The sequence below is a fragment of the Piliocolobus tephrosceles genome, chromosome 1, assembly GCF_002776525.5.
Source record: "Piliocolobus tephrosceles isolate RC106 chromosome 1, ASM277652v3, whole genome shotgun sequence".
NCBI classification, from domain to species: Eukaryota; Metazoa; Chordata; class Mammalia; order Primates; family Cercopithecidae; genus Piliocolobus; species Piliocolobus tephrosceles.
Window position 1 is genome coordinate 83596872 of NC_045434.1, and position 25815 is coordinate 83622686.

Here is a 25815-nt window from a genome sequence, read left to right on the forward strand (position 1 = left end):
TGTCATCCAGGCTGGAGTGCTGTGGCACGACCTCAGTTCACTGCAAACTCTGCCTCCTGGCTTCATGCCATTCTCCTGCCTCAGCCTCCCGAGTACCTGGGACTACGGGTGCCCACCACTATGCCTGGCTAATTTTTTGTATTTTTAGTAGAGACGGGGTTTCCCCATGTTAGCCAGGATGGTCTCGATCTCCTGACCTTGTGATCCGCCCGCCTTGGCCTCCCAAAGTGCTGGGATTACAGGCGTGAGTCACCGCCCCCGGCCCCTCTCGTGTATTATTGTTGTCATTATTACAACAACTAGTTGTTTTCTTGTTTTAAAAAAAAAACCCTGCAAGCCCTCACATCTTGCTAAAGCATGGAATCCATCTTCTCATTCCTGGTTTGCCATTCCCTTTCTCACTTGTTTGTTGAATTTGTCATCTCAGGCCCATGCGTGGCACTTGAAATACCAGGAGCAGGCCACAGTTGCTGCAGTGAAACAGCAAGAAAAATGACTTGTCTGCTGTTTCAATGTGTTTGTGGGAACTAGGATAATGTTCCGTGTTTCTGTGGGAGGGCATGGGAGCTAGCCTGTGAGCTAAAGAGTAAACATGGTTCTGCACAGTCAGTCTGCAGTGAGGAGAGATGACTGGGGTATGGGGGGGTGCCTAGGCTGTGCTGCACTGAAGGGTTACAGAGAGCCCAGAACAAACAGTGCCTCCTTAGAGAGACCCAGGGTCCCCACCTGCATTAGTCCATTTTCACACTGCTGTAAAGAACTACCTAAGACTGGGTAATCTATGAAGAATAAAAGGTTTCATTGGCTCACAGTTCTGCATGGTTGGGGAGGCCTCAGGAAACTTACAATAGTGCCAGAAGGCAAAGAGGAATCTAGGCACGTCTTACATGGTGGCAGGAGAGAGAATGCAAGGCGGAGAACTGCCAAACACTTTTAAATCATCAGATCTTGTAGGAACTCACTTATTATCATGAGAACAGCAGTGGGGAAACCACCCCTATGATCCAATCACCTCCCACCAAGTCCCTCCCTCACATGTAGTGATTACAATTTGAGATGAGATTTGCGACACGACACGGACACAGAGCCAAACCATATCCCCACCCTACCCCAACTCCCCCAGTCCTGCTGGAGAGCAGGTCCTGCCAGTTGATCTTGGGGGCTAGAGCCAAGAGTTGCTGCAAATCAGCTGTCTATACTTCACAGGGCCTGGCCAGGTCCCCAAACGAGGACTCAGCTTGACAATGGCTGTCTCAGTAATCCCAGAATAGTGCTGGTGCTGGGGCAAAACCCGCTGCTGGGGAGACCTCCTGGACTGCTCAGTAATAAGGTGCAGAGTCATGGAAAGGTTTTGAACCTTGTTTCAAAGCCTGCATCTGTTGCCTACCAGTTGTGTGATCTTAGATGAGTTACTCACCCTCTCTGTGCCTCTGCTTTCTTACCTACAAAATGGGGTCGATGAAGCTCATCATAGAGTTTTTTATAAAGATTAAACTACTTAACTTTAATCACCTGGTATGATGCCTGGAACAAAGCAATCCTTAATTGTTACTGGTTGCCATTATTCTCAGGCAGGAGTTGACAAACTTTCTCTGTATAGGGACAGATAGTAAATATTGTAGGCTTTGCAGCCGTGCAGTCTCTGTGACAACTACACAATTCAACTCTGCTATTATAGTACTGAAGCAGTTATAGACCAAATGTAAGTTAATGGCATGGCTGTTTCCAATAGACTATTTAGGAAATCAGGTAGGCCATATTTCTAAGGTGACACCTGTTCAGAAGCTGGGCAGTTAAGGGAGTGGAAAAGAGGGGGCCAGGGGCCAGGCAGGTCTCTGATGCACAGAGATGTCACACACTAGAGGGAGCAGGGGAAGGGGCCACTCGTCCATGATGTCTTACCAGGTAGGGTTATTACAAGCCAGGGCCCATACACCATCTGGGCATTTACCAATGGACTTTGGAGGCTGGGGGGTGTCCGTGGGTCCCTAAATTTGTACATAGTGTCATCTGTGTATATGCATATGAGGTTTTCTGGAGAGATTTACAGCTTTCTCTAAATTATCTAAGGGATATGTGACCCAAAAGGTGAAGAACTACCGTGTTAACACAAGCCACCATCTGGACGTCAGTGAAGACCTCCCAGAGATTGTGGTGCCCTAGCAGATGTGGGGAGAAGAGGTCACAGGGCTGACCTGGCCCACAACTGCTTAGAAGCAGGCGTCTCCCAGTGCCTCTCCCAGGGTCTTCTCCTCATCGCCGATTCTCAGACTGGTTCGAGGAGCGTTGTTCTGGTGTGCCCTGGTATGGAGATGGCCTCCCCTCATCAACACCGCTGAGCACTCCCCAGTCAACCTACCATGGCACCCCACAGAGCTCCTTTATTCTCAGCTTCTCTCCCCTCCCCACACCAGAATTGGAGAGCAGTCCCATGTGACCCCAGCCTCCTGCCCAATCGAGTAAAAGGGTGAAGCCCTCAGTCGAGGACATACAAGGGGCAGAGAGGACCGGCAGGGGCTGGGGGCCGGATGGACGCTGCCCTGCTGGTGTTTGCTGGAAAAGGTCCTGTCCAAACTTAGTTTACACAACATGCCAGACTGCAGCCACCCAGCCATGGCCGGTATGGTGCCTGTGGTCTTGAAACCACATCGCCAATGCTGCCACTACTGCAGGGACACGTTATGGGGGTGTGGCACCTATGCACAGGCTCAGGGGCCCCATGATTACTGGAGAGGCTGACGGTGCCACCCCAGAAATCACACCCTCCGGGAAGACTGACCACTGGGAAACAGAGCCAGCGGGAGCTGGCACAGATATTTATATCCCTGCCTTCCCTAGGAGGACTGTCCCCAGACACGGCAGTTCACCCAGTGTCTCTGAAGACATCCCATAAGACTAAGGAGTTGGTCACACTTGCTGCCAAGCAGTGGCCATGGTGACCGGTTTCTAGGGGCCCAGGCTAAGGCAATTGGTGCCAGCAGTGGTCCTGGAAGGCAACTGGTGACTGACCATCCAGGTTTGCAAGGACACAAATGGGACAGCTGATCTGCTTGGAAAACAGCCCGCAGGGTGGAATTCTGCAGTTGGATGGCCCACCAGTCTGAATGCAATAAAGGGCTCCATTGCTGGACATTGGTTGGCACCTGCAGAGCTGGTTGCTGTGGCATCACCAACAATACCATGTAAGTGAAGGCACAAAAATCTGAAGGGAGCATAATTACCACATGCCAGTCTGGGGAGAGCAGATGAAAAGACCCTGTGGCTTTCACCATCTGTACTCCCAGCCTATCACCTCCCAAAGTGATGATAAAGAAAGGATGCAGCCGGGCGCGGTGGCTCTTACCTGTAATCTCAGCACTTTAGGAGGCTGAGGTGGGAGGACTGCTTGAGGCCAGGAGTTTGAGACCAGCCTAGGCAACATGGTGAAACCCCATCTCTACAAAAAATGCAAAAAAATTAGCTGGGTGTGGTGGTGCATACCTGTGGTCCCAGCTACTCAGGAGGCTGAGGTGGGAGGGTCACATGAGCCCAGGAGGTGGAGGCTGTAGTGAGCTGTGATCGTGGCACTGCACTCCAGCCAGGGCAACAGAGGAAGATGAAAGAAAGGGAAGGGAAGGGAAAGAAAGGGAAGGGAAGGGAAGGGAGGGGAGGGGAGGGGAGAAAGAAAGAAGAAAGAGAAAGAGAGAGAGAAAGAAAAAGAAAGGAGGGAGGGAGGAAGAGAGAGGAAAGAAAGAAGGAAAGAAGGAAGGAGGAAGAAAAGGAAGGAAGGAGGAAGAAAGAAGGAAGCAAGGAAGGAAGGAAGGGAAAAAAAGAAGGAAAGGAGGAAGGGAGGGAGGAAGGAAGGAAGAAGGGAGGAAACAAGAAAGGAGAAAGGAGGAGGAAGGAGAAAAAGGAAGGATCTCCATCTCCAAATAAAGAATTCTGACTTCTGCAAATGAAACCCCCAGCAATCCAGAGCTAGGGAGAGGCCTAAAGGAAAGTGCACAGTAGCAGATGATGAAGCCATTACGATGTGTGGCAGGGGCTTTGCCCCCAAAGGTCTTTTCTGGACGCCCCAGCCAGGCAGCCATGAACTAATTTACAGCTTGACAATGGCTCCAGACCCTCCCTGGGCTGCTACCGTGTGCCAAGTTAAGGGGCTTAGAGCCTGGGATCTGGGACAAAGATAAGACAAGTTCTTTGCCCTCCAGACACTGCTCCCCACCCAAATCCCCACCCCCAGTTAGGAGGATGACAGAAATGGTTTTCAATCAATGCACATTCTAGATTCAAATCCCTGCTTCCCACTTAGGTCAAGTTGCTTGATCTAAACCTCAGTTTCCTCATCTGTAAAACAGACTATAAATCTTTGTTTAGGGAATTGATCTGGGTAAAACAGAAACTCTGATGGGCGCCTTCAGCCCCAGTCTAGCTTAGAGTAAGGCCCCAGAAGCGATGGCTGCACCGGAGACCCCCCCCCCCCCCGCCCCCCGCTTGGGGGCAGTGCTTCTTAGTTGATGTCCTAGTCTCTGAGCTACTATTTCAAAGTTTTGTAAGGATTAAAAAGACTCGTTTGGGAGAGTGGTTTATATTCTTTACAAATCAAAATGTTACCCAATCTGACACCCACTCTCCTAACAGCCCCCATGCAGGCCCTCTAGCTTCCTAAGACTCCCCAGCCTGCCCCTCAGCCAGGTGTCAAGGGTTGGGGGCCAGAAGGATCACACCACAGACAGCGCTGGTCTCCAAGGCTTTATTCAGGAAGGTTTGCATCTGTTTGACAGGCACTGTGCAGGGGGGTTGTAACAGTTCAGTTTTCTCCAAGGTCCCATGGGGAGAGGGGTGCAGAACAGAAAGAGAGCCTCTCGGCAGGTGTGTGTGTGTGGGGTCCTCTCCTCCAGAACAAAAGCCACTGATGAGGTGAACACCCCAGAGCCAGGGGCTGGGTTATATACAAAAGGGGTGGACAGATGCAGAGAAACTCAAAGCTAAATACAACTGAAGGAGGAAAGAGTCCATCTTATGGGGTCAGGGCTTCTTCTGGGCTCTTTCTACCAAGTGGGAAAGGAAGTTCAAAACAAACGCAAAGCTTTCAAGGAGAAACAAGTCCAGCCTTTCGGTCTTAGTGTTCTGTGCAATTTTAAAACCCCAAAAAATAAATATAATTTAAAAATGTCTTACATGACACTAAAGGCAAGCATGGGAAAAGCGAGCAGTTGAGGAAACCTTCCGAGAATGCTAAGCAGTGCTGAATGCCAAGAACTCCCTGGGCACCCCGGAGGACAGGGCAAGAGGGCCCAGCGCCCATTCACCTGGGCACTGGTACACAGAGTTTGTCCTGCCTGCTGGCACCTGCACTGCCAGGACCCAAGGAGTCCCTGCGGCGATGAGGGCTGGGCAGGCATGGTCTTCCAGGCTGCCAGGGCAGAGGTTCTGGGAGATTCCATTTCAGAATCCATCTATCCCACTGAGACAAAGGGAAGGGCCAGATGGCAGGGAAGCAGCTGGCAGAATGGCTTGAGAGACAGAGTAGGTGTGGAAGAGAACTAGCATGGTAAATACAGAAAAAGAAAAAAAAAACCAGAAAACAAAAACCCTAAGTAACAGAATAACCCTAAAGTGATGCTATTTCACACACTTTCACATATTTAATGTAACCCACAGCAAAGTATTGCCAATAAGAGGCCCCATGGGCCTCCTTGAATAAGCACATTATTTGCATATTAGCACATTGTTTGCAAACAACTGGTGTCTGCCTCAAGTGCTTGGAACATTTTGTTCTCTTAAACAGGCCCCTTGTAATTTTCGTTCATATCATGATTTGCTTTAGCAAACTTCTTTCACAGATGGAAGAGGATAACTTTTGGCCAGTCCATAGTCATAGAATCTTTATGTCTGAATGAATGATGCCCCTGCCCTGCAAATGGCTGAAGCACAGACCACCAGGGTCTCTTCTAGCCCAAAAGTCACTATAGCTCCAGAGGTCCAGAGTTGACTTTGGCTCCCCAACGCCCCCGTCCTGCTGCCTCCCGGATCACATGCTGCCACGAGGTCTCTCGTGCTCCACCGGGTGCGGGTGTGGCCTTTAGCAAGTCAGCCCACACAGGAGCTCACCACTGTTTTAAACAAGAGCCAGGAAGTTTAAGTGATTTCCTTTTTTAAAATCTGTACTTATACATCTTCGTGTGTCCCACCCTCCGCCCCCACCAAGTGTCACTCACACTTCCAGCACAAAAGGGGAAATGTACATGACCCGTGGGCAGGCTGACAGTTCCCCAGAGACCCGGGGGTGGTGGGGTGGGCAGTGGTTACTCCAGACACACACACCTTGGTCCACAGTCTCCCTCTGTGTCCCTAGCTCCTGGACTCTCGCAGCTCCTGTACCTCTGACAGCAAAGGAGTGGGTGGCAAGCCCCAAGGAGCCTGGGACAGAGCTGGGGGTTTTGTTCTTAAGAAGTCATGTGAATTTTACATTCCCCTCCATAACAGACTGACTGGCTTTCAGTTAAAATTGGGCTTAAATAGGTCTTCCATGAATCTTCAAATGCAAAGACTTCAGGAAGAGGTGCCTGGAGCACGCCCTGGCATCCACCACATACCCTGCAAAATACCCACACTACATTGGAGAAGCAGGACTCTAAGCCCTTCAGGCAGTTAAGACTTATTTCAGAGGCAATAACAAATGATGCCAGGAGGCCACCATGGCATCTCTGGAAGCCAGAAGCCTGCCTTCTTCCTGCCTGGCACGGACCTGAGCTCCTCCCCTATTTCTAGATCTGCAGGGGACTCTGAGCCCCATGACAGGAGCCCACATATGCAAGCAGGGTAGACCAACTAGCATCAGGTAGGTGAGGGTCAAGAAAAGCGTGTCCCTCCCTGGGGCCAGGGCCCAGAGACTCTATAGGTCCCATCTTCCCCTGGTAGCACCCCTGGAGCTCAGCGTGGCACAACGTGCCTTCTGAATTCATGGGTTGCAATTCCAAATGGAAGAGCACAGCTTCTGCTCGCCTCCTCTGGGAAGGCCTAGATCAGAGAACACAGCCAAGCTGGCTTCAGCTTTCTCCTGGCTCCTGGGTCTGGCCTGGAGCCGGCGGTTTCCATACCAGATGGATGGGGGGCCTTGCCTGAGCAGCCCCGGAGAGACCACCAAGGCATCCCTGAGGCTGCTAATCGGAAGACACTTTGCTCACAGTCAACATGTGGTTCCCTGATGGTTTTGTGCCCCAACTACCAGAAAACCCTGCTCCCAGCCAGGCACCAGGAACCCGGCCGGCCCCCTGGGCTCTCAGATGGGGAGGCCCTGGCAGAAACAACACTGCGCTTGGCAGCACTCTAACAGCACTGGCCGCCAGGGGGCAGCAGGCCTCCGCAGGTGGTCAGTCCAGGCTGGCGCTTCCTAGGGGGTTCCTAGAGGCAGGCCTCATCTGGTAGGGTCCCCTCAGCACCCAGGGACCCCCTTTAGCTCTACACCGGACCCACCTCTCGGACTGGGCATTTCTCTTCTAGTAGATGACCCTCTCTCCAAAGAGCAGTCCAAACACCACCTCCAAGCCCTGAAGTTAGGAAAATGACTAGAAACTCTCATCTCTTCTACAAAGTGTCTTGTAGTGCAGTTCGGGAGGGTCAGTTCTGGGTTTGAGCCCAGGTGGAAGTGAAGGAAAAGTTAGGAACGAGAAAGGAAGCACAGGGAGAGGAAAGGAGGCCCAGGCGAGGGCCAGGGAGGGCGTGGGCAGCTCAGGCGAGTGGGGCATCCTGGGACATTTCTGTCAGGATGTCGATGAGGTTGTTCAGCCCCGAGAGGTAGCCATCCTCCCGGTTCCCCTCCTGCCAGGGGACGTCATGCTGCAGGGTCTGGCCCTCAGGCAGGGGTGTGGTTTTCCCAAAGTCGATCATCCACACTTTGGCCTGTTCCTTCTTGTCATGGATGAAGAGGAGGGAGCTGCCAATGACCTGAGGGGAACAGGGGGGTGAAGGGTGAGCTGGAGCCCCCGCCCTGCCCTTCCCACTGCGGCCTGGGGCTGGGTGACCAGGTGGGGAGGCTCGCTCAGGCCGGCCGGCGCCTGCAATTCCAATCCCCATTTTCAGCCAGGCAGCAGAGCCGGCCCAAGAATGGCCATGCCTGGGCAGAGGGCATTGGGTTCCAGGGTCGGTGACCACCCTTCTGTGTGGGCAGCAGCAGGCACCCTTTCACGCCCCGACTCTGGCCTGCACACTTTCCACTCCTTCCCTCCTTCTTTCCTTCCTTCCTTCCCTTCCTTCCCTCCAGACAGGGTCTTACTCTGTCGCCCTGGCTGGAGTGCAGTGGTGCAACCTCCTGGGCTCCAGCGATCCTCCCACCACAGCCTCCCAAATAGTTGGGACTACAGGCATGTACCACCACGCCTGGCAAATTTTTTGTTTTTCATTTCTGTAGAGACAGGGTTTCACTATGTTACCCAGGCTGGTCCCAAACTCCTAAGCTCAAGCCAACCTCCTGCCTTGGCCTCGGAAAGTGCTGAGATTAGAGGCATGGATCACGGCATCTGGGCAAACTTTCCACTCTTTCTAGACCACAACCAAACCTGGGGCCTCGCCCTTCCCCCTTCTAGAACCTGACTCCTCGCAAACACTCTGGAGTGAATCACAGTGAAAGGGAAGGTGCCCAGGAGAGCCCAAACTCTCCCGGGGCGGGGGTGGAAAAGAACCCAATTCAAATGCACACAGCACCCCCACCGCAGCAGCACAACCCCCTGCAGATTCAGGGCGGACAGGCCCTATAGGGCCTTCCCAGCCTGGCCCAGGGACAGTGGGCACCAAAGAGCCTGCCCCTCCTGGGAGAGCTCAGAGCCTCTGCATGGGAGCGAGGCGCTTTCCCAAATACGGCCACGCATACCCCTGGGTCACCTGAGTGGGGCCAGAGGAAGGCCAGGGGCACAGAAAGGGCTGAGGTGATATTCCAGCTTCCAGCAGTGCAGGGCGGGTGGGGCCCCTGGCGAGGCTGAGCCCAGAAAAGGGGCTTCCTCTTCCCAGGTGGAAAACAACAGACCCCAGCTGATTTGGCCTCTTTCCAGACCTTAAGGGAGACTCCAAAATGTGTAGAACAAAATGCTTTTCCAAGAAATGAAAGCAGAAGTGTTGAAGAAGGGTGGGAACGGCTTTGAGACAGAGCTCTGTGGCCTGAAGTCCTCCGAGGCTCGGCCCCTGGGGTCAGGCAGCCAGGCAGCACCCCCATCCTCCAGAAAGGCAGCTGGGACAAAGGGGGCTCTGGCAAGAGGCACGAGGATGCTTCATCAAGTGGAAAGGAGAGGCCCCACGAGGAGCTGAGGGTCTAGGGGACGAGGAGAGCAAAGAACATTCTGAGAAGGACCGAGCTCCCCACTAGGGGCAGAGCAAAGCCTGAGTCTCCTCTCTAGGTGTGCCACCCCCTCCTCGCAGCCATCCTCTCCAGGTGCCCTGCAGGAAATGACATCCAGGAGCAAGGTAGGCCATCTGCCTGAGGAGGGCCGGTGGTGTAGTTTGCAGAAAGATGCACCGCCCTGCTGGGTGCCCCAGGGCTGACCCTATGAGTTCCTACTGCTGGCTCTGCAGCATTCTCTGTGGGCAGGGCATAGGCTGAGGCCACCTCCATACAAGACCCCATACAAGAGGGCCTCCGCAAGACAGCCCAATGAGAGGGGCTGCTTTCCTGAACCACCTACACAGCTGCAGGGAGCCGCAGGATCCCGCTTCACACCCATGGGGTTAGATGGCCTCAGCACTGCAGCTGTGTGTGTGTGTGGGTGGGTGTGTGACTGGTAAAGGCATGCATGTTTGTGTATGAGAGGGTGTGCACACAAAAATGTGTACTGGATATATGAATACATGTGTGAGCGTGTATGTGTATGACTTGTGTCAGTGTGTGATGTATGAATGTGTGTGTATGCATGTGATTGTGATTTGTGTGTGTGTGAATGTGTGTGTGATTTGTGAATGCATGTGGGAATGTGTGTGCATGTAGGCTTTATGAGTGTGATCTGGGAATGTGTGTGAATGTGTATATGCACGTAGGGTTTATGAGTGTGATCTGTGAATGTGTGTGGTATAGGATTGATGAGTGTGGGATCTGTGAATGTGTCATGTGGCTGGGGACCTGGACTCCCCATGTCAGGGTCTCATACCCCTCCAGGGAACCTGCCGACACCTCCCAGAGCCTCTCTCAGGTGTCTCAGTTCCCCACCTGCTGCCTGCTGCCCCTGCCAACCAACATATGCAAAGGTGGGAGGTTCCAGCCCCGCCCGAGAGTGACATCTGAAGACCTGCCTGCCCTCCTCAGGGTCTCATCTGAAGATATAGGTGGTGGTCGGGAGGTGCCTGGCTATTCCAGCAGCTCAGAGAGCTTCTGCCCTAAGACCATGGGGTGTGTGGGATAGAAGTCCTGCCACCACTGCCCAGAATGGACAAGACTCTGGAGCTGGAAGGACAAGGGAGGAGAAAGGGGGCAATAGCCAGGGTTCTCAGGCAGGACAGCCCGTGTGGTCACCCAAGGGAGCATGAAGACGCAGCTCCCCCATGCTGCGAGGGGGCTGGTCCCTGATGGCCTGCCTCTGGCTGCACTAACCTGAAAATGCCCAACCGCCCCCCCCCCCCCCCCCCGGGCTTCTGGAAGAAGAAGGCCTGTCGGCATGCGCAGCATTCTGCTCAAGAGGGCAAAAGCTTGCCAATATCTACCTCGTGGCACTTGAAGAAGGGAGAAACTTCTAGAGTGGTTCGAATGGCCTTCAGCCGGTCCCGATAGGTGATCTGGGAATGAATAGAAAGAGGAGCAGATTTTTAAACACTGCGTGGGGGGAAGGGGTGGATTTTAGTCCATTTAGCTCATTAGAGTCACCGACTGTAGAAATGGCAGTGACCTTACACCCTGATCATTTATTCCAACCTCCTTATCTACAAATGAAGAAACTGCAGCCCAGAGGAGGGGCTGTAGCTGGGGCTCCGCTGCCGCCCTTTCTCCCACCAGCCTTTCTCCATGAACAGGAGGTGCGGGGGGGCAGTATCAGAACACCCATGCGGCCTCTAGTGGTTCCTCCTGTGAGTGTGGTTTACCCTGAATGCCGGACATCTAGACGCATCTTCCTGCAAGCAGGGCTGCTATGGCGTCTTTCTCAGCATAAATGTCAGTACCCTTGACTTTTGAAAGGACAGAGTAAGAGGGAGAACCACAAGTATCTCTCCCAGTGGCCTCTCCGTGGAGCCCTATAAACTCGTGTCAAGCTGTGCTGGCCTTGGGGGTGCCCCATCCTCCCCAGAGGCCAGCTCTGTGGGTCTTACCCCCCGGCTGCCTTGGGAAGCCCGTCATACACAGGTACAGAGTTCCTCAATGCCTGCTGGGAAGCAGTGACAGCTGGCAGGGCCAGCCGAGCAGCCCCCGGAGTGTTCAGCACCAGGAACAAACCCCTGTCGATCTCAGGCATAGGAGGCATGTTCCATGGTGGCCACTGCTAAGGGGCTGAGATCCTTCCTTGCAGGGGACTCAGGAACTGGAGGACTTGGGCTACAAAAGAGTCAGGTGCATTCCCCATGCCTGCAGCCTCAGAGCTTGCCAGGAGCCAAGGGAAGCCTCCCCAGCTCAAAAAGGAAGATTTCCCAGTTCCAGTCAGTACTGAGTCTCCTTGGAGAAACGGCTACCTGGTCCTCTCCTACTTGTTCTGCAGCTGCTGTGGCCTGTTCAGAAGGTGCCGTTCACAGGGGCTCTAGGGCCCATGTCCCAGATGTGCCTGGATCTATGACTGTCCCGGGGAGCTGTGCACTTGGGCCACAGTGGCACAATATTCCCTAATTCAGCTGGAAGGGTCAGTGCTCTGGTCCCAGTGGGCAGAGCGTCTATCCAGCCTGTGGGTCGCTGCAGCAGCAATACACAAGACAGAACTTTGTCATGAACTTGCACAACCCACACCCCCAGACTTGGAGACAGCTTGCCAGCTCTCCCTGGCAGGGGGCAGCGTGACCTTGGGCACACAAGATGGGGACAAGCAGGTCTACCCACAGCAGGTCTGCTGTGAAGATTTGCTGCACACTTGGCATGACACCTGGCAGGCGGCGGGCACTGTGGAAACGCAGCAGTTCTCTCTCTCAGGGGATGGGAAATGCTCTCTGGAGCTATGGGGCCGATGGCTAAGGGAGAGTCCGTGAGTGTCCACCAAGCTTCCCTGTCTACCCGACGCACGCCAGCGACAAGCACATCGCCTTCCTCTTCACTTTCCAAGCAGAAGCCTGGCGCCAGGATGGATACACACTTTCCTGGGTACAAACTTCAGTGCCCTTGACATTTTTTTTTTTTTTTTTTTTTGAGACAGTTTCACTCTTGTTGCCCAGGCTGAAGTGCAATGGCAAAATCTCAGCTCACTGCAACCTCCGCTCCCGGGTTCAAGCAATTCTCCTGCCTCAGCCTCCCAAGTGGCTGGAATTACAGGCATGCACCACCATGTCTGGCTAATTTTTGTGTTTTTAGTAGAGACGGAGTTTCACCATGTTGGCCAGGCTGGTCTCGAACTTCTGACCTCAGGTGATGCGCCTGCCGCGGCCTCCCAAAGTGCTGGGATTATAGGTGTGAGCCACCACGCCCAGCGTGCCTTTGACTTTTGAAAGGGCGGAATGAGAGAGCCACAAAAGCCTCTGCCAGTGGCCTCTCTACAGAGCCCTACAGACTCGGGTTGGGGTGTGCTGTCCCTGGGGGTGCTTTGTCCTCCCCATAGGCACCTCCAGAGTAGACACAGTTGTCCCTTCCTGGCTGGCTGGAGAGACCCTCTCTGGAGGTGCCAGACTCACCAGGATGTTATGGTTTCCTTTAGTGAACTCTCTGAAGGCCTCGGTGACCTGCTCCCTCGTTTTGGTCTTCTTGAAGTCCCGGTTCACGGTGCCGTCTTCTTTCTGAGAAAAAGAACAACACCGCACCCCGAAGGGGGTCATCAGGGACCCTCGGGCAAAGACTGTTCTCACCCACCCAACACCACAGAGCAGGCGACCCCCATCCGGACCCGGGGCGGGGTCAGCGGAGGCACCCAGGTGTCCACATATGGCACATGGAGGTGGCATGCACAGCAGAGGGGAGCCTGCCCTGTGCCCAGACACAGGGGAACACAGAGGGTGGCGCTGACATCCCCAGACAAGTGAACAGTGGTAGGAAAGGTCCGGAGATGTGAGGGTCATCTGGGCTGAGGATGGAGTAGCACGGCCAGGGTCTGGCCCGTCCTGAGTGCATCAGCAGGGCCGAGAGAGGGTCTGCCTCAACTTCCCACTCCGGGGCCTGGGCCCTGAAACCGGTGCCCAGAGGTCCCTGCCCTCCAGAGGCACCTCCCCTCAGCACAGGCAGGAGAGACTTGCTCCTGCCCCGAGCTCAGGTTGACTTTCTTTATAATCTACCATCTCTTCTTTCAGGTTTTCTGAAAGCCAGGATCCAATACAGCCCTGCTCACCTCTGCTCCCTCGCCCACCCCACTCCCATCTTCTCGGCCCCAGCACTATCTCTGTTCAGGTTGTCCTGGGCCCGCATGTGGGGCTTTGCTGACCTATGGGGAAATTTGTTCTTTAGGGACAAAGGGTGAGAAAGGAATGCTCCGCCAGGAGTCGCAACAGTGGGCCGTGTCTGCCCTCAGGCTGGAGATTACTTCAGCTGTGTCCTCACTGTGGCTGCCTTTGACAGGACTGGCAGGACCTGGGGACGAGAGAGCAGCCCTGGGTGCAGAAGGGGCCGAGAGCGGGGGACTACAGGCAGCGCACCCCAGACAGAGCCTCTTGGCTAAGGCTGGGGTGGGCAGGTGACGGTGAAGACAGCTGCCTCCTCTCTGAGCAGAAAGACAGGCTGTTGGCCGTTCTGATGGCTGGACAATAGACAGAGACCAAGAGCACATCCTGCTTGAGAGGGAGAGGTGAAGGCAAAGTGGATTGTTTTGAACAAATAAAGTAAGGAAAGCAAGTGTTAAGGAGAAGGAGGAGGGGTACAGAATTTGCATCCAGTCTCAGAGCTGGATGCAAAAAAGAGGAAAGGGCTACAAAAGACAAAGAAGGGGGCAAATGCCTTTCTCAGCCCAGAGCTCACAAAGCAGCTGTCCCAGGGGAAGGTAAAAATTTCCCCCACACACCACTGTGGGCAGCGAGCCACTGACAACTGCGGAAGCGTATGTCTAAATGCCATCTGAAAGGAGGCTGAGGGGAACCTCCCAGCAGGACCATCAGCTGCCCAACCCTGACTCCAGGCTGGACATTAGAGATGATGCAGACCACGACTGGACAGAGAATGGGAGACCTGACAACCCCACAGGGACTGCCACCTGCTCTAGAGGGCCAGCTTCTGAGACCCCGAGGGGCCGGCGCCCCAAAGCCCTGCTCTTGCAAAAGGGTGCACGCAGGGGCCCAGGACAGGGAGATGAATTCAGACAGTGCCAGTGATCAATCCAGACAGTCATCAATCCAGACAGTGCCAGTTCCCCAATTTATTCTGGGGAAAGTAAACAAACATTTGAGCATAATCACATATAGGAAGCTTCTGTGTGCCCATAGCCAGAGTTAAGAACTTCTCTGCCAGATACACATAGGTACAAAGGGATAGAAGGGAAAGAGCCATCATTTTGTAAACCACGAACACAAAGTAAATATATTAATTAGGGGAATATTACATTTACTTACAAAGTTTGTCATGTTGTTTACTTGGGGCTTATGTTTCTATTTCTGTTCCAATAAATATTTTGAAATTAAAAAAAAAAAAAAAGATCGAAGAGCAAAGAGGAGAGAATGCGGTTTCTGAGGGACCCTGGCTCCAACATCAAAGGCGGCCAGCACGCTCCTCCCTTCCCTGAATTGTCTGCCAGTCCCGGTTTGCAGCCACAGCAGAATGAACCAGCTCCCCTGTAGGCATCCCGTAGGCAGCTCTCGCCTGGCTCTTGGTGCCAGCCACCGTCTGGGCTAAACGGAGAGTCCTCGGCAGAGGGCTGACAGTTGGGCAGGCTGGAAGCCACTCTGCTCTGAGGCCTGGGCCCTCTACACAGCCATCCCGCCTGAGGAACAGGCTGATGTCTCCAAATGTCTGGCCTTGGGGCGGGCCGCCCACACTCTGAACCTGTGCTTAGAGAAGCTCACAGCTTCCAAAGGGCCCTGAGAGAAGCCAAGCCCCTCGAGGTGGCCACGGGTGGGGCCTGAGGCTGCACTCCCTCGCTGGCCTCACCTTGATTCCCTCGATTCTGAACCCCAGGGTGGCCGTGGAGCTGATGGTCTCCCGCCACTGCATGTACCGCGGCTTGGTCACAGCCCGCTGTGCTTTCTCCTCCTCGGTGGGGGCCTCGGGGTCCACCTCGATCATCTTCTGGTACATGTCCTTCCGCAGGCTGGGCTTCTTCCGGGCCTTGGTGAGCTCCTCCTCCAGGTAGGTCCTGTGTAGGAGGGGAGGCGACATGAGGGCCGCGGCCTGGGGCAGGGCTGACCAGCAGCTCCTTTCCCGCCTGGTGGATGAAGGTTCGGGGCGTGTGTTGCCCGACAGCCGCAGTCAGCTCAGCGCCCTGAGTCAAGGCACAACCTTCGGAGGGGGCGGCAGACTCTGTTCCAGCTGGGGCTGGCTCTAATATTTTTTTCTTTGTTTAGATAATTTTTTTAGTAGATAGGGGAGTCTCGCTATGTTGCCCAGGCTGGTCTCAAATTTCTAGCCTCAAGTGATCCTCCCACCTCGGCCTCCTGAAGTGCTGGGATTACAGGTATGCACCACCACCCAGCCTGGGGTTGGCTCTTGATCCAGGAGAAAAGGGGCAGCCTCACTGAATCAGACCACCTTCACTCTGAGCCCATTGGCTGGTCTCACAAAGCCCAAGGAGCTCAGGAGACCCCTACAGAAACCGGCAGAAGAAGGAAGACGGAGGCAGGACAGTGGGGCGGGGGGCTTGTCCTGATCCTGCTGCTACAGTGGAGCTGAGAGAGGGGACTGGGGGGCAGGGTCTACTCAGGGCCCCACTGTACCCCCTTGGCTGCCTGGGCCCTTCCATAAAGCAAGCCCTTCCAAAGCCAGAAGCTGTCTTAGCGGGAGAAGTCTGTCCTCCTCAAGCCCCAATCTCTGTTGCTCTCAGGCAGCCTGAAGGCTGAGCCTGCCCATAAGTGTCTCTGCTCTTTCCAAAGAGGCGAAATCTTCTGGAGCACAAAGTTCAGGTCAGAAGGTGGCTTCGGAAGGGGCCCCTGTGTGGACGGAGAAGCCTGTAGTGTGGGGGAAAGGCAGGGAGCTCCCTCAGCCTCTGTTCATCCTGGAGACATGCCTGGCACACCCCACCCCATCGACACCAGGCCTCCTCATAGGTGAGCCCCCAGCCCAAAAAGCCTGAGAAAATGCTTCCAACTCAACTGCCTCATGGGCCTGGCCTCCACACGAGCAGCTCCAGCTGAACTGGCGGGGACCACCTAGACACGGGGAGGTAACGGGGGCAGGGGCAGCAGAGAACCTGAGCAGCCTGGGGCTGAATCGCTGGCACTGAGCTACCAGGACACAACCCCTCCCCCAGCACACACCTCTGTGCTTCTACCTTCTCCAGAGCAGAGGTGGGGTGAGTCATCCCACCCCCGCTTCCCTGCTCTCTTTTTAGAACCCCAGTCTCCCTACACAACAGGCTCAGAGGCTGCCCACAGCCCTTGAGGAGGCAGAAATCAGCAGTGTCAGTTGCAGGATGGGGAAGTTTTCTCCCCTTTGCCCTGTGTGGGTGGGAGCTGCCCACAGAGGCCCTGCCCACTTGCCCTCCACCTGGCCCTCCACTCTTCCCACATCTGTCTCCCAGGCCTTGTTCCAACATTGCCCACCAACTTCTACAAGTTGCTGGTTTGGGACCCAGAACAGACTAAACAAAAACTACAGTGTCTTAAAAATGACAGGCTTTAGAAACCACTGTATTGATTGAAATTTGCACTGAAAGAAACGGGAAGAAAAAAACAAATTCTTTGGGTGTGAACTTAGGCCTGGCTGGTTAGGACCTTCCAGGAGGTGATGAGGTCTGGAGGGGGAGGTCAGTAGCTTTGGGTTGGGCCCTGGCATGCACACACACCCATGTGCACACATACACACACACATGCTCATGCACACACATGCACATATACATGGACTCCTGTGCACCACTGCACACACAGGTGCACCCACGCAGGACACGCACAGAGCATACCCCTCACATCCAGAGTCAGGTCAGTGGTGACGGGGGCGCCGAGGCAGGGGCTGCGTGTGCATCCGTGTGTGTACCATGTAGAAAAGGGGCAGCCAGGCTGGGGGAGGGACTCCTGAGGGTGCTGTAGGGGCCCGCATGGTGGGTGGCTGCACTTCTGCAAAGAGCTCTCAGCACCTCCTTAAACAGGAAGCAGACCTCAATGTGAAATCCCTTTTCACATGGCCTTTCTCCAAAAAGGGCCCCCGTGGCTCAAAGCAGGCAGTCACTCACTGCCCAGGAGAGGAAAGGGGCTGGGGGAGATGCCCACAGGGGGTGCCAGCTGGATGGTGGAGTGGGAGGCCCACAGGGAGGTAAGGTAAGGCTCAGCCCCTCCCCACACTCCCCTGCCTGTCCGAGGCAAAGTCAAAGCTCCAAGCCATGCAGGGAAGCAGAGACCTGCTCGCCCACTCACAGGATGCTGGGGGAGGAGGGGACTCAAGACCAGGTGGAGGAAGTACTCCTTTGAGACAGGCCAGTCCAGGGAGCCAACAGGTGGCAGACAAAAGCCACCCAGAGCTCCTAAAGGGCAGAGGTGCTAAGGACGGGCTCTCACCTGCACTCCCCAGGCTGCTGGTCCCGATGTCAGGAAGACAATGCTGACTCTCCAGGACAAGTCACAAACCTCAGAGCATGCCCCAGAGCCACTGAGCATGTGTCGGTGGGAGCCAGAGTCCCAAGAAGCTCCAAGGTGCAGACACCACCAGCAACTGCATCACCTTCTCCTTAGTGCCACCCTTCTGCCCCCGCCATGCCCAGGACTGTTTGGTGACCAGCCCTTCCATTTCTCTGTGACATGTCTCAAACCCTCATGCCCTGGGACTCAGCATTTGAGGTAGCCCTGGGCTCCAGCCTCCTCACCCTGTCATGGAAAGGCCACATTCTGGAGGTGACCATGAGTGGCCAGTCTTGGGAGAGGCTCTGCAGCCAAGGGTTCTAGATGAACGCATTTGGGGGAAGGCCACAGTCCATGGCCCAGATGGAACTAGCCCGGCACCTCAGGGAAATGCCATGGAAGCTGGGTCCCACAGAGCTCCCTCGGGAACGGCTGGGCTGCAGCTGAGGGCCTGATTTGCAGTCAAGCAAGCCTGGTGCAGAACTGCACCAATCTGCTGCCTGGCTGGGTGGCCTCGATGAGTCACTGAACCTCCTGGTGACAGAATCCTCCTGCTTATACTGGAACATGACTCATCTCCCAGAATGGCGGTGAGAACGCAATGGGATAAATAATGGAAGCATCTAGCGCAGCCTTTGGAAAAAGAAGGGTCCTTAGGATTTGTGTGCAGAAAAGATGGGGCTGGGTGCACCCTGCTTCTGGGGAGACCTTCCTCTTCCCCTCCACACATACTCTTCTCTCATCCTGCTCCCTCTGCCTGCCAAGATGGGTTCATGGGTACCATCCACGGTCACTCTAGGTCTCTTCTGAGAGCGCTAGGGTGCAATCAGTGAGAAGCTGCGGAAGTCAAGCGGGCGGGTGGGGGCAGCCCTGGGGCAGGAAGCGGGGCTCCTGTCCCCAGCAGGAGCAGGCAGGTTCTGGGGTAGCCTGGCCCTGTGCTTGGCTGGCTCTGTCCTTGGGACAGCCGACCTCCAGAAATGCCCAGCCAGTGTTCTTCACACAGGTCATACATTTTTGGCCAGGTCTGAGTGGACTCCAGTTGGATTATTCTCTGTGTGGTCATCTGAGAAGTCCTGCTGCTATCTGGGTTGGAAGGAAGGGCTGGGCCTCCCCTGAGAGGACACATTCTGGTGCACCAGGGGATGCCATCCTGGGTCAGAAATCAGACTCGGGAAAAGCAGTGGCCTTGGGCTGGCTGGGGGCATGTTCTATCTCCTCCCTGCCCTATCCCAGGTCCCTGTGGGCTAAAGATAGTAAGGAACTTGGATGGTGGGAGGGAGGTGGCTAGAGATGGCACAAGAGCAAAGAGTGGGGCCTGTGCTTCTCCATCCCCCATTCATTCCCTGTGGGTGACGGTGAGAGAACACAATAGTCAGTGGCAGGGGCTGATTTTAGGACAGAACTCCCAGGAGGAGAGAGAAGGAAGGAAAGAAACACTGGCTGGCTTAGCCCACTTTTCCCTTGGCCTCTCTCTCTCTCTCTCACACACACACCCCTCTTTCTCAATCTCCTCTTATGAGAAATAATCTGGTTAAACCAGTCACAGTGGACACAGCCTTCTGCTCTGAGCTGAGTCTCGGTGCCTGGCCTCCTACACAGCCCTGCAAGGCAGCATGGAGGGGCCTGGCATCTGGCCATCCAAGCCGGGTGCTGCAGCCAGGGCCAGCCCCAAAGCATGAGCACCGCATGCTGGACACCACGGGGGCCAACAGCCTTAGGAAGGTTCACCAAACCCGAACAGCGGAGAAGGAGCCATGCCGTGGATGACTCAGGGTAGAAGGGCCGCAGTTTGAGAGGTAATGAGAAAACCCGGCCACCTAAAACTGAGCCCCGAGATCAGGGCAGCCAGTCTCAGGCATCCCTGTCTGCTCTCTGTCCTGCCTCCTCAAGCCCACTCTTCCTTTCTCCTCTTCCCTGGAGTCCTCTCCAGGCTTATCCCCCGGGCAGGTGTCAGGGTGAGCCTGAGCCTCTGTCAGAAACCTGGGGGTGGGAGCCAGTCCTGCACACAGGCCCAGTGACTGCTCCAGGCTCACCTTGGGCCCCTGTGGCACCCTGCCATGTGGGTTTCTTGAGCTCTGTCAGGGGCTTCCTCCTCCTTTTAGGCAGGTACAGGTCTTTATTAGTAAACCAGCATGTTCTACTAGCCACTCTCTCTTCCCACTCACCAGGGCTGAGGAAAAGGAAAGACCTCGACTCCCATCTCCTCCGGCAGCTCACACAGCAGGAAGTCACCATCCTGCGACCTCCCTACTTGGTGCTCCCCGCATCCCTAGTGATCCCCCCTGAACCAAGGGCAGCTCTCTCTTCCTTCTCTCTATGGGGGCTCAGAACCCAGCCGGTGCCCTTTTTCTGGTTCTGCCAGCCCCTGCCTTCTGCTCACTCACTGGAGAAGGAAAGGGGCCATCATGGGCAAAGCCCAGGTCTCAGAACCGTGTGCACATAATGGGAGATTCCTGGGGATGGGGAGGCTCTCATTGGTCCAACAGCCTCCTCAGTCTGCCCTTGCACCTGTGAGGCCTCCTGGAGGCCCTGAGTGCTGTGCTGTGCACCTGGCACATGGCTTGCAGCGAGACAGGCATGTGAGGTGCAAGGAGCCTGGCTCACCTGATGCCCATCTTGCAGTCCATCACACAGGGCGAGTCAAAGTCGGCCAGCAGGTCGTCCATCTGGTTATAGCGCTCCCCGTCCTTCACCACATCCCCGTGGTAGGCAGGTACGAAGGGCCTCAGCACATCCACCATCAGCCGGTCCAGGCAGCGCTGCTCTGACTCACAGTGCTTCTTCAGGATCCTGCCATTGGCAGCCGCCTTGAAACTCCCTGCAGAGCAAGTGGAGAAGGTTCTTGGTCCCCAGCTGCAGGCAGCTGGCAGAGGCACCCTCCCTGGCACAGGGCCTGGGCCTCCCTGGGGATGCCTGATGGTGTGCCTATGTCCCTGCTGTGGACTGAGCACCTGACAGGGAGTGGGTTAAAGACCCAATCCCCCACTCACTAACTGTAGTTCTGGGCTGGTTCCCCAGCTTCCTTGACTCCAGACTCCTCCTCACCAGTGTTCCCTGCTGGAAGAGTACAGAGCTAGGTGAGAGACCAAGGTGCCACCACTCAGTCAGTCCTTAGTGTTGCTATTTTCATCCTCACCTCCATCATCAGCCCTGCTTCTCGGCAACGAAGGTGTCTCCTGGCCTCAGTAGAGAAACCCTGATTGGACAGGATTCAGAGCCAGGATGGGGAGATACAGCAGGCTAAGAAGTGGGGCGGGGAGGTCTAAGGCTTGGCCCACCTGGGCGGCACTTCTTCTGAGCCAGACCCAGTAAGTATTCACACAGGCTGTTCATCCAGGTGCCTTGGGTTGGGCCAGTGTGGTCAAGGAGGTAAGCGAAATGCTGCACCCTGTGCTGGCCTGCAAAGGACCCACAGGCTGGTGAAGTCACGAAGGCCAAGTCCACAGACAGCTCCTGACATGTCTCCAGATGATAGTGCTTCCAGAGGGTCCCACGTGTAGGCTGGATGGCTCTGGGGCCTTGGCTCCTGATGTCCCTCCTCCCCGGCCCTGCCTGGACTCCTCCTGGCCACCTTTCACCCAACACCGCACACCGCCCTGTGGTTATGGGGTGACTTGGCCACATCTTCCACCAGCTGCAGGCTTCCTCAGGGCAGAAACTATGTCTCCATTAATGCTGCAACTGCCAGGACCATAGCAATTTGGGCACACAGTAGGTGCTCAATGAAGGGGTTAGCTTTGCCTCTTTGTCCAGGGTGACAAATGGCAGGTAAGCTATAAAGACTGATGGCTTCATCTGTCTTATTGAATACAACTGCAAGAGAGAGAGAAAGAGAGAGACTGGAAGAGGCAGAAATAAAAGCCAGAGACTGAAAGAGGGGAGGATGTGTGTTTTGGAGGAACGGGGTGACACAGGCTCCAGAGAGGTCAGTTGTCTATGGCATTTACAAGGCATTGGTAAGGCCGCAGCCTGCAAGTGTGGTTGCGATTTCAGACTACAAAGTCTCAGAGGGAACTTGCTCTGGAGCTTTGATCCCCAGAATGCAGCATCCAGGGCACCTCCCCAGAGGGCTGAGCATCGTGCCAGGAAAGTCCGGGAGACCTGTGTCTACCTGCGTGTCCTGCCAGCTGGATCCAGGGGTACTTCTTCTTGAAGGACATGACAAAGGGAGACCAATGCACCATGTTTTTTATTTTCCTCCATGATTTGCTCTAGAAACAAACAAACAAAAAGCTCTACATTAGAAAGACAACCATTAATTTCTGGTTAGGACAAATTCAAAGTGAAGGCCCTCATTGCCTGTGGCCACAAGATGGGAAGGGCCCTTGGTGGGCTCCGAGGACCTTACCAGCACCATCACCTATGCGGCACATGGTGGGAGGTGGCTTTACCCCCATTTAACAAACAGCCTGAGCAAAATGCTCAGGGGAACTCCCCTCGTCCCAAGAGCAATGACCCCTCCAAGGAAGGCTGGAGAGGACACGACCACCCAGCCGCACCACGTTAGTTCATATTCAATTTGTAGATGCAGAGGCAACAGAGGCACCTCTTGCCTGCTAGTGGTTTGGAGACTTTAAAGGAATTCCTCAGAACAGAACCTGCACCAGTGGCTTCAGGTCACACAGGAGGGAGCAAGTCCACAGCTCTCTCCTCTGCACTGTGCTCCGCCCTCTCAGGATGTTTCTTCAGTAAAAACAGCAAGGACTGGGAGTGTGCGTGTGTGTGCATGTGTGTGCACATGTGTACATGAGTGTGTGTGCATATGCGTGCGTGTGTGATATGTGTGCGTGAGTGTATGTGTGTATGTGTGTGCATGTGTGTGATATGTGTGCAAGAGTATGTGTGCATGAGTGTGCATGAATGTGTGCATGTGTGTGAGATATGTGTGCATGTGTGTGTGCATGAGTGTGTGATATGTATGCATGAGTGTGTGCGTGCGCATGTGTGTGCGTGCGCATGTGTGTGCGTGCGTGTGTGTGTGTGTTTGGAGAGAGCAGGCCCTTTGGGCAGAAAGGAGAACTAAGGTATATTAAGCATCTTCTTATTTTATTGTTTCAATGAGCATGCAAGTCAATTCTTTCTATTTCCATCTGGTGAAGCCTGAGCCTCGGAGAGGTAAATGATGAAGCTGGGATTTAAACATTAATCTATACAACTACTTGAAAATAAATAAAATTCTTTTCTTTCCCAGCAAAAAAAAAAAAAAATTTAGAAAAAAAAATATTCTTAAGTGAACTTTCATAAGAACAGGCTGCGGAGATGAAGATCAAGTGTCCCCAAAACACACCCACCCTGAGGGGGGCGATGAGAACCTGAATGAGAAGCACTGTGAGTTCCTGAGAAAGCAGATCCCAGACCAGCTAACCACGGAGAGCAGAAGCCATGAGGCTTGCAGAGGAGATGAGGGTGGTCCCGCCTGACAAGGGGACACGCGGAAGATGTGGTTCCCACTCCTTGCCCTGAAGCACCCAGCTGCAGCCCTCAGGGGTCAGTGGCGGCTGCTGGGTCCCCAAGGTGAGGTCAAGGTGAAATCAGCTTCCTTTGTTTTTTCTCTCTTTGCTGAGACTCAGCCGCTTCTGTCATCAGGTTTTCAAGTTAAAATCTATTTAAGGAGAGGAATTCTTCCTTACTAAACCTGGTAATTTTTATCCCCATCCCAGAAACCCTCACCCCACCGCCAAGACCAACTCTATTCTTAAGAGAGGGCAGCACCCCACGAGGCCATGTGACAAAAGGGCCAAGGCTTTACTGACAACGGTGTTTTTCCTAGAGCCTTCTGATGGAGATCGCCAAAGAAGGCTAAAGCCAGCAGAGGCATTTCTTATCTAAGCACCCAGAAGGCTGCATAAACAATCAGGGCACACAATGCGTGAGGGCAACAATGGAAAAACCTCATTACATAAGATGAGCCCAACAGTGGCTTGTGGGGATGCCCCTGCTCAGGGGGAAGCCATTACGGTGGGTCTAGGGGGAAAGTGCATAGCCAGTTACCACCTGTGGGTCACATCCCTGCAGCAGAGCGCAGAGAGGACAGGGGCTGACAGGCTTCGGGGGTGGTGTGGGAGGAGGGGAGCCCAGAGTGGTCTCAATCCAACGCTCGCTCCATCCCATGCCATGTCCCCATTGGGAGAACCCACACCACACTGCTTCACAGCCCCTCTTGGGGCCTCAGTTTCCTGTGTTCGGTGAGGAACAGACAGCTGATATACCAGTCTCCTTGGATGCATGGACACTCTAGGGCCCTGGAGAGTGACCTTCCCTCATCCCAACAGCAATGGCCCCTCCGAGGAAGACTAGAGAGGGCCACTCTCCCAGCTGCAGCATGCCACTTTACCGTTTATGTATACAGGTGGAGGCAAATGAGCACGCATGGAGGAAGGGTCCCAGGACCCCAGAGGGGCCATGCAAGGGCAGCTCACTATGGAGAAGGAGGGAGCTTATGGAGGCTGCACCCACCAGAGACAGTTGGGGGCCAGACTCAATGGAGAGAAAGAGAAGACTGCAGCTGGCAGCGGAAGTGTGGGGACAAAGGCCCGGGGACTGGGACTGGGAGTGGTTGGGAACCAGACCTGCTATGGGCATGGGGGGTGCAGGCAGAGGGAGACAGGTGAGCAGGCGAGGCCTTGGGAGAGTGTGGGGCGGGGAGGCAGGCCAACCTGGGCCCAAGTCCCAGCTCCCCTTTTCCTCCTCAATGACTGACCTTGAACAAGTTCTTAGTCCTCGCTTGTAAAAAGACTGACACACAGATTCCCGTTCTCCCAGGAGACAAAGCTGTCAGAAGATGTGGGTACAGGGATGTCTGTGGGAGGGTCTTTAGCCCTCTGTGTTCAAGGAGGGGACCCAGGTGTCTCTGAAGTTACTCCAAGAATGGTCAGTCCTGTGCTAGGCGGAGTTGCTGGCCTAAGTTCTGAACAATAAAGATCTCGGAGCCCGGGGCAGGGTCAGGCCCACCCTGTTGGAGTGCAGCTCTCCGGAGACCCACAAGACACAGTGAGCAGGGGCCTGTGACCCAGGAAGGTGAACAGATGCTGGGCAAGACAGTGTGGCTTAGCCTCTGCAAGGCCATTTGAAGCTAAGAAACTTCTAGTTCTTGGACCTCTCCCAGAGGCTAAAGACCAGGGGTCCAGAAAGGAGGCGGTGCTCCAGGGTGGGGGTCTTCTGACAGTTCAAGGGATCCACAAGCCTCTCACATTGCTGAGCTCTGATGAAACCAGGCACCCTTTACTGCTTGGCTGCCCTCTGCCCACACCTCCTCCATTTCTTCACCATGAAAACAGGTCCCACGTGGCCAAGGCCCTGAGAGTCCCCCGATCCCAAGGCTGCCCTGCCTGGATGAGGGCCGTGGAATATTCCACTTGTGAGAATGCCATGCACTTGCACTATAGACCTCTTTTCTCTCTGCCAGTAGCAGCACACAGGGTTTCCCCGTGATTTTTAAATAGCAGCACCCAGGAAGTGCCTAATGTCAGTGCCAAGCAGTAAACAGAAAAAGCCATTTCCAGGTCCAGGCTTGGGGAAGGAGGGCTGCAGGGTGACCCCAGCCGCCCCAGCCCAGCCCCTAGGAGCAGAGATAAACTAAAGGATGGAAAGAGATTCCAGAAAACCAATGTCCTTGTGATGGTCGGGGAGACCACAGCACCCACCTCAGGAACCAAATCCACTCCAGGCACACGCCACTTTCCAGGAGCAGCCAGGCTAACAGCCTGCCCTCCAAGCATGGTTGGAGGAAGCCCCAGTCCTCAGAAATGGACTCCAGGCCTCATCCGCCAGCTAAGACAGGTAACAAGGCAAGAAAGGAGGACAACCCAGAAGAATCCCACCCGGAGGGGTTTATCCCCCGCCCCTCCGGCCCTCCCCTGTGGGAGATATTCAAGAGTGAGCTCTCCATGGCAGCCTCTGTCTCTTCTCTGTCTGAAATCAGACCCAGTCCCAGGTCTTCAGCCTCTCAAACCAAGCTCTAGGAAATACAAAAGCAGCCTTCAAATGCCTTGAACGTGGTGTAGCAAAGGGAACCTGGTCCCCCCCCCCCCCCCCCCCCCCCCCCCG

At 54.8% G+C, this 25815-nt stretch overlaps 1 protein-coding gene across 1 annotated transcript in view; it reads right to left on the reverse strand.

Annotated features, from left to right (window-relative positions):
• Positions 1-4718: 4718 nt before the first annotated feature.
• The window catches only part of ITPKB (inositol-trisphosphate 3-kinase B), a 108557-nt gene continuing 87460 nt past the window's right edge, over positions 4719-25815 (reverse strand). The window contains exons 3-8 of the mRNA XM_023203625.2: positions 21881-21980; positions 20374-20587; positions 15155-15359; positions 12763-12864; positions 10666-10737; positions 4719-7929 (exon numbers count right to left, since the gene is read on the reverse strand). Of these exons, the coding sequence (XP_023059393.1) occupies positions 7714-7929; positions 10666-10737; positions 12763-12864; positions 15155-15359; positions 20374-20587; positions 21881-21980 (909 nt within the window). The 3' untranslated portion in view covers positions 4719-7713. The remainder of the gene's footprint in view (positions 7930-10665; positions 10738-12762; positions 12865-15154; positions 15360-20373; positions 20588-21880; positions 21981-25815) is intronic.